Raw genomic sequence first — 8,631 nt, 5'->3', positions numbered from 1 at the left:
AATACTTTCCGTACCCACTGTATATATATATATATATATATAAGATAATTAAATAAGTAAAGAAAAATAAATTAATAATAATATTTTATTTTAATATAAAAAATGTTAAATAAAGACAATACATGACAAATAAAATAAACATTAAACAAAAACATTAAACAAGCAAGCAAAGGAAAAGCTAAAACAAAACAATAAAAACATCAAATGAAAAAAAAAACACAAAATAAAACCTGGAAAAAAAAAGAAACACCAATGAAAAAAGTAAAAGTGAATTATATTCCCAACAAACATATACTGAAAATAATTGCATGTGTTAATTCTAAAACCATTATTTTTCAAAAAATGTCAATAAAAATGACTTTAACTGCCCTTATTTTGATATACAGTACATGACCATGTAGACTCAGTATTGTTGGAAATGTGTATCCTCATGGTGCCGTTGTCTCTGAGATGGAGTTTACAGGTGTAAGGTTGAATTTTTGCCTTCAGTCATCTCTGATTTCACCTCATTGTGATCTGAGAAACAAATCCACCAATAATGAGTAATTATATAAATATTAAACTCCCTCACTGTTTCACTTTATCTTATTGTCAGGTACAAGAATTACATCCCCAAGGTCCTGTACAAGTCCATACGTCACAGGAACATTCTCACACGTCTGCGCATCGCCAACGTCTTTAAAGTGTTCCTTGAGGAATTCACCAGGAACACTGTGCAAGGCAACAAGATCAAAACCCATGACCTGAAGGTCAAATATATGTCTACTTTAGAGACTCTAACGAAACACTTCGGCCAGGAGGTGTTCGAACCCTCTTCTCTCTTCATACATGAGAATGAGCAAATGATCACAGACTCCAGCAGTGCTGCTGATGTTCATTACAAGATCCTGGTGTCTGGCACCTCTGGCATTCATTGGTGTAAAGTCCCCACCGAGGTAAGAAGGCAGAAGTACAAATAATAGCCATAGTACTAATAGTGCGTGATGAGTTACACTGCCGTTCAAAATGTTTTTGAAAGAAGATTCTTTGTTCACCATGGCTGCATTTATTTGATAAAAATACAGTAAAAACAGTAATATTGTGATATTATTGCAAAATATAAAGTAAGTTTTCTATTTTAATATATATGTGACCCTGGACCACAAAACCAGTCATAAGTAGCACGGGTATATTTGTAGCAATAGCCAACAATATGAGTCAAAATTATCCATTTTTCTTTTATGCCAAAAATCATTAGAATATTAAGTAAAGGTCATGTTCCATGAAGATATTTTGTAAATTTCCTACCATAAATATATCAAAACGTAATTTTTGATTAGTAATATGCATTGCTAAGAACTTCATTTGGACAACTTTAAAGGTGATTTTGTCAATATTTAAATTTTTTGGCACCCTCAGATTCCAGATTTTCAAATAGTTGTATCTCAGCCAAATATTGTCCCCTTGCATTATATTGTATGTATTCAGCTTTCAGATAATGTATAAATCTCATTTTCAAAAAATGGACCCTTATGACTAATTTTGTGGTCCAGGGTCCAAAGCTGATTTTATGGCAAAGCTGAATTTTCAGCATCATTAACCCAGTCTTAAGTGTCACGTGATCCTTCAGAAATCATTCTAATATGCTGATTTGCTGCTCAGGAAACAATTATTATTATTATTAGCAATGCTAAATACATTTGTGCTGCTCTGTGTTATGTTAGTATTATTGAGATACTGTCATTGAGATCATTTTTACTAATATTGTGAAGTTTTTATTTTCATTTTCATATTATGAATGAATATTTTCATTTTAAAGTTGTAATAATTTTGTTAGTTTTTTAATGTCTGTATCATTTTTTCACACATTTTTTTATTTCAGTTTTAATTTTAGTTTAGTTCATCAGGTAAAACTAAATAAAAATGAGAAATGTCATGGCAAATAGCTGGGAAAAAAATGAATGTAATTGTTGTAAATGTGAATGTAATTTTTATATTTGATTTTATTTCAGTTAACTTTTTTATTTTAATGGTTTTAGTTTAAAAAATGTTATAACCCTGGTGCTGCTTAATATTAAAAATGTTCAATATTAAATTAAATTAATTAATAATCAAATTAAAACCTTTTTCAGGATCCTTTGATGAATAGAAAGTTTAAAAAAGAACAGCATTTATTTTAAATAGAAATCTTTCATTACATTGTAAATCACTATCACTTGATCAATTGAATGCATCCTTGATGTATAAAATTATTCATCTTTAAAACAAATAAACTTGACCCCAATCTTCTGAACGGTAGTGTACGTGCTGAAGTTTCACACTTGAGTTTAGAGTTCAATATTTCTATTTGTTTCTAACTCTACAGTTTTTTAATGTCACATATTTATTTTTTTTAAGGCCAGTTCAGATTCGTGGACCAGTCAGGAGAGACATAAATCAAAGAGAGACAGTAAGAAACGGAGTAAAGTAGCATCACATGATGCAGGAGAGGACAGATGGACACTCTTTTCAGACTTTAATGAGATAACGCATCTTCTCATCAAATACTCTGTGGTTACCATCCACAAACAGGACAACAAAAACATGGTGAGGCTTACCGTGAGATCTGTGATCGGCTCATTTAGGGGAAATCAGAACTTTTCTTAAACCCAGCTTTACGTTTGTGATCTTCTTCAGGAGCTGAAGTTGGCATCCCATGAGGAGGCGCTGTCCTTTGCCAGTCTGGTAGATGGGTACTTTAGGCTCACAGTAGATGCGCATCATTTCCTCTGCAGGGATGTGGCTCCCGTCTCATTGGAAAAGAACCTACGAGAGGGCTGCCATGGTCCAATCAAGTTAGTACATGTACTCATCATGCTTTTAAATTAATAGTTCCTCCAGAAATGATAATGAACTCGTATTGTTCCAAACCCTGTATGACTTTCTTTCTTCTGCGGAACACAAAAGGAGATGTTTTAATAAATATTCATGCTGGGCACGGCTACATAAACTGCTAAAACTAGTCTTACAAGTTTAAGACAATAACTTAATTGAAGTCCGCTACATAAAAAACGTAGCTTCATCTAATTTGATACCGAAAAGAGAGGCTGATTAGCCCCATAATAACTTCTAGTCATACTAGTTCATAAGACACAGTCTTGACACAATGACAGTGTCTATGCAACTGGTCCCTGCTCTTTTCTATTCAACAATGGCCAGCAGTAAGTTAGCAGCAGTGGTTATCAAGCACTGACTCTATTAAAAATACCTTAATAGAGTAACAGACCAAAATATTATTTAATCTTTCCCACTTCTGTAGCTTTCAAATGTCTTTTGTGCTTCTGCATATTCAATTTCGAATGTGGTAAGGTTGCATTATATAGTGCCATTATATTGTTTGTTGTCCCACAGTACAGTATGTTATCTTATTTTATTCACTGTAACAGAATAAAATCAGACAACGTGGAATTATCGACTCAAAATGTAATTATTTTCTTTTTTTCCATATTGATTACTTTTGCCATCATCTAGTGCTAACTTATCCCTAAACATTGCAAATGTGAATGAGATTTGTAAGCTATGGCAGAAAGTCATACAGATTTGGAACGATGTGAGGGTAAATGACAACCTATTTTTGAGTATGCTATTTATATTATTTGTACACTACAGTTCAAAAGTGAAGGGTCAGTAAGATTTCAAAATTTTCTTTATAGAAATGAATACTTTTAAGTGACAGTAAAGACATTTATAATGTTAACAACGATTTTGATTTCAAATAAATGCAGTTTTTTGAACTTTCTATTCATCAAATAATCCTGAAAATAATATGTATCACGGTTTCCACAAAAATATTAAGCAACACAACTGTTTTCAACATTGATAATAAACAGAAATGTTTCTTGAACAGCAAATCAGCGTATTAGAATGATTTTTGAAGGATCATGTGACACTGAAGACTGGAGTAATGATCACAGGAATAAATTACATTTTTCAATATATTACAATAGAAAACAATTATTTTAAATTGAAATAATATTTCACAGTATTACTGTTTTTACTGTATTTACTGTATAAATGCAGCCTTGGTGAGCATAAAAGACTTCTTTCAAAAACTCCAAACTTTTCAGTGGTAGTGTAATAATAATTCAACTTGAATTCATCCCTTAATTCATATAACTTTCTGTAGTCCTATTTAATTTGTTCAGCATGTTTTTCAGCATCTAAATCTGTCTAATATACAATCATCAAATGACAGAGAAGAATGTCTTTGAACAGCTGATGTAATGTATCTCTTTTGTACCCCTCAGTACTGAATATGCCATCCATAAACTCAAGCAGGAAGGTTATGAGGAGGGCATGTATCTGCTGCGCTGGAGCACTCACGACTTCGATCATGTTCTCCTGACTGTCATATGCAATGAGGTACTCGCTTTATTATTGTATATGCTGCTTTTGGAAAGAGACCTCAGTAAAAGTCAAGCAAACGCAGAATAAACGAACCGTGTAAATGTATGTAAATATGTTTGCATAAAATTAGGATATTGACGTTTTTCTATGTTTCACACCGAGTAAGTAACGCAAATCAAAACTGACCTTTTTATTCTAGAGGGATTGTTATGGCAGCATCACCAAAACCTTCAAGAACTTCCAGATTGAGGCGAGCGCACAGGGCTTCCTCCTGACTGGGACAAATATTGTGAAGCCCACTCTGAGAGAGCTGACGGACCACCTGTTTGGCCAGTGTCTCACAACAGACCACACCAGCTTAAGACTTGAGCGTGGCTGTCCACCCCAACCCAAAGGTACTGGAGCTTCACACCAACAGTGATATTTCAAATATAGATACAGTAGCTAGCGGTTTATAATCTGTCTTCTTAATAAAATAATTTAATTTTAGTTTCAAACTGCACTAGATTTTTATATTTATTCTAAAACTCATGCAGTGGCATGATTATGTACAGTATGTAGGGAACAACAGGGTAAAAATGAATCCTGTAGGAAACACTAGTATAATCAAATTAATTGGCATGCAAAGTTATGATAGTTAAGATGTTCTATTTGAAATCGGTTGTATACCTAGAGAAAAATAAATATACAAAAATGTATTTGAAATAAAAAAAATTTCATGTTAAGTATATTACAAATATTTTTTTTTTCATATTAAGTATACTACAAATACATTTACATATTTATGTGCTTAATAAATATACCCGGCAATTGTGCTTTTAGTATACTAAACTGGTATACTGAAAGTCTGCTAAATTGAAACAACTAATTTTGTGCTTAATGCATTTTAATAGTGCGGAAGTAGTGCTGAAGTCCAACTAAAGATATACTGAAGTATATTTAATTGTGCAGTAAAAAAGTGGAACTATTGCAAGTATACTTTAGGCACACTCTTAATATCTTGCATTAAAAGACCGCTATTATTCAAAGATCATACAATCCTCATCATTAAAACACATTTTAAGCTTAATATTAAGAAATGTGCATTGTGCACAAGTAGTACTCTAAATAAAGTTTAATTATAATTTTTATATCAGTACATCTCGAGTAAGTATGTTAATACATTTGAACTATACTTAGTATGAAATAAATGTATTTTAAATATATTACTTGTTTTTGCTAGGGATGTTAGATTATTATTGTACTAAAATCATCCTTATGTCTTAAAAGATGGCAGAAACATGAATAATCTTCCATTTACTGCTTCACAGAGCAATCCAACCTTGTCATGATGACCAGGAAAGATTCAGCATTGCCACACTCTTCCTTAAATAATGCAGTCATCCATAGGATCCTCAGAAATGACATTACCCAGGTTGGACATCTAAAAACTGTTTGCTTATATGCATGATGTGAATAAGTCAAACCTATTTCATAGAAAACAAGCAAATTTCTCTATAGTGAGAAGTTATTTCCTGGTGCATCCTGCTGAAAGATCCAACCTAAATGGGGATCTGTGGTTTGGAATGAAGTCATTGGTTTCTAGCTGGTGTAAGCTGATCAAACAACCATTATGCTGCACTGCTAAACTCTAAGTAGTATTTTATGTCTTGTATCCCAAAAAATAACTATCAGCAACAGAACATTGACCAGGTTTAACCAGCTACGGTTTTCACATATTTTTTAAATAGTATTTTTTTATGGAAGCATGATTCTACCACAGAATGAAAAAATAATAAAGATGTAATAATGACTTCTTTTATCTTGCAAATCTGAGTTTATATATCACAATGCTGACTTTGTGATATATAATGCTGACTTTGTGAAAAAAACCCTGAGAAAACTGCAAGAAAAAAAGGTAAGAATTGTGAGATAAAAACTCAGAATATAATTGCAGTCCTGCGGAAAAAAAGTAATAATTCCGAAGAAAAGTTTGAATTGTGACATAAAGACTCACAATTTGGTGAAAATTATTCCTTGGTTAACTGCATGATATGAGCACAGAATTCAGAGAAAAAAAGTTGAAATTGTGAAAAATAAACTTATTTCGTTTATATTTGGCGTTCAAATTCACGTGATAGTAGGGCTGCACGATTATGACAAAAATCATAATTGTCGATTATTCCCTTGAAATTGTAATTGCGATTATTAATTATGATTATCACAATTTACATTGAATGATGTTTATACCATTGTTTGATGCAACTGCATGCCGTATTTTTATATGAAAATAAACAAGCTGAAAACACTTAACTGAAAAACTTTTACTGCTTTTCTATAGTATTAAGCCTCAAATGTTGACTATACATCGGATTGGTTTCTTCTTTAAATTATAAAAAAGTAAAAATATGAATGGTATTATAATGTTATACTAACACTAACATTAAAACAATGGAAAAACCCTTAAGATAACCTGTAGAAAGAAAAAAACATATCTTAAGCGTGCAGAATAACATAAGTGGACTTTGAACGATTAATTGTCGCTTTGAACGATTACGTAATTGTGGCATCCATAATTGTAATCGCGATTAGAAATTCAATTAATTGTGCAGCCCTACGTGATAGAACTAAATTCAGAATTTGCATGCTGTGGTCTGTGTCTCTTGACAACGCACGAACCCCAAATGGAATTCTCTTTCACGACTTCTTGCACTTTAACAGACAAATACACCTGCCCATTTAGAACATTCAAGTGATTTTAAAGCATTCAAGCGCAAGAAGACGCAAATAACAACTCCATACAGTGTGTTCTGTGCACATAGCGCACACACATAGAGCTGCGTCTCGGGCAACGTCGCCTCTTATTTTCTTTCCGCTTGAATGGACAAATACATATAAATGTTTGTCAAATACCCATCTTGGCGAGTATCCTTGAAAACAGTTGGTTACGTCTTAAGTGAATTTAAACAGCTGAGAAAAAAATCAGATGTGTATTGTAGTAAATCAGCTCAAAAGGGAAATATTTATGACTTATTATAACTGGTTATTATTAATAATAAATATTTAGATTAGATTCGGGTAGCAGGTGGATCATAATGGCTAGATGGCAGGTGGATCCTGAAGGCCGGATGGCAGGTGGATCCTAATTTTCAGATGGCAGGTGGATCAGGATTGTCAGATGGCAGGTGGATCCTAATTTTCCCCAGCCTTTGGATCCTCAGCTTGGGCATTAACCTTGGTCAGGTTCAGCATTGTCTCAGCCTGGGTCACTCTTTTCCGGTGGCTCCGTTTGAAGGTTCGAGGAAGGGCAGCTGTGCACCTGTTCATGGACCTTTGCACCCCGTTGACTCTCAGATCGGTCCTCTTCACTTGGAAGGTGGTACAGCGCCAGGTCACCGAGGCGAAGGATGGCACCTTTGGGCACTTGAATCCACATACTCTGGTTGGGCATGCTGACACGGGTGGCAGTGTCGTGCAGGTCATAGGTCAGTGTGGCGGTACGGATGGGCATGTTGACAAGCCACTGATTTATCACAATCTCTGCTTGCGTTCCTGTGACTTGTTGCATTGGCTTCGATTGCTGAACAAGATTCCTGATGCGGTAGACAATGGTTCTTGACGACTAGGGGAAGTCGTGGCCTAATGGTTAGATAGTCGGACTCGTAATCCAAAAAACAAACAAACCAACAAATCAAAACACAGAGAGAGATAGAGGAGAGAGCAGGTTTAAGCCTTTCACTGCTGTTGGGGGTTATGACAGGGCCTACCAAGTAGAGGACGCTGCTGGGTCATAACATCTAGTGTGGCAGCCTTGCTTGGATGAAACTAAATTTAAATAAGTGAGTGGTAAAGTGAGAGAGAAGAGGGGGGAGAGAAACCTGCTTAAAAAAAGGGAACAAAACAAACAAACAAACAAACAAAAAAGATAAAAGTAATAAAAGATAAAGTACAAAAAAAAAAATACTTAAATGAAGAAAAAAAAATAAAAATAAAATGGCAGGTAAAGAAGGAGTTCAAGAAGTGTTAGATACTTAAACAGCCTGCCCTCTAATGTTAGTTTAAGGTACTGTGCCTTAACTCCAGTCGTGCTTAAACTGATTCTTCGCTGTTGTTATGCAAATTTCACTTGATCAAGGTTTTAAAAGCTCCCATTTATATTCCAATCAGTTTACTGGTTCGCAGTGTTCTTATGATCAGATCTACATTAGGCATGCATTAGATAGCTACTCTAATGGTTAAACCTAAGGGAGTGAGATCGTCTAGTTGAATGAAATTGGAATACGCAAT

At 34.0% G+C, this 8,631-nt stretch overlaps 1 protein-coding gene across 5 annotated transcripts in view; it reads left to right on the top strand.

The window, feature by feature from the left end:
- LOC107681770 (tyrosine-protein kinase JAK1-like) overlaps window positions 1–8,631 on the top strand; it is a 24,449-nt gene that overhangs the window by 3,776 nt on the left and 12,042 nt on the right. For all 5 annotated transcript variants that reach the window (XR_001633299.1, XM_016478092.1, XM_016478091.1 and 2 more), the window contains 6 exons: window positions 596–935; window positions 2,377–2,565; window positions 2,656–2,813; window positions 4,266–4,380; window positions 4,565–4,760; window positions 5,676–5,779. Coding sequence is in view for 4 of the 5 variants with exons in the window: in XM_016478092.1 (XP_016333578.1) it covers window positions 596–935; window positions 2,377–2,565; window positions 2,656–2,813; window positions 4,266–4,380; window positions 4,565–4,760; window positions 5,676–5,779 (1,102 nt within the window). In the remaining variant the exon portion in view is untranslated. The remainder of the gene's footprint in view (window positions 1–595; window positions 936–2,376; window positions 2,566–2,655; window positions 2,814–4,265; window positions 4,381–4,564; window positions 4,761–5,675; window positions 5,780–8,631) is intronic.

This window comes from Sinocyclocheilus anshuiensis, unplaced genomic scaffold (assembly GCF_001515605.1).
Source record: "Sinocyclocheilus anshuiensis isolate Anshui unplaced genomic scaffold, SAMN03320099.WGS_v1.1 scaffold436, whole genome shotgun sequence".
In the NCBI taxonomy this organism is placed as follows: Eukaryota; Metazoa; Chordata; class Actinopteri; order Cypriniformes; family Cyprinidae; genus Sinocyclocheilus; species Sinocyclocheilus anshuiensis.
Note: the sequence above shows the minus strand (reverse complement) of the source record. Positions and strands in the feature narration are given on the sequence as shown.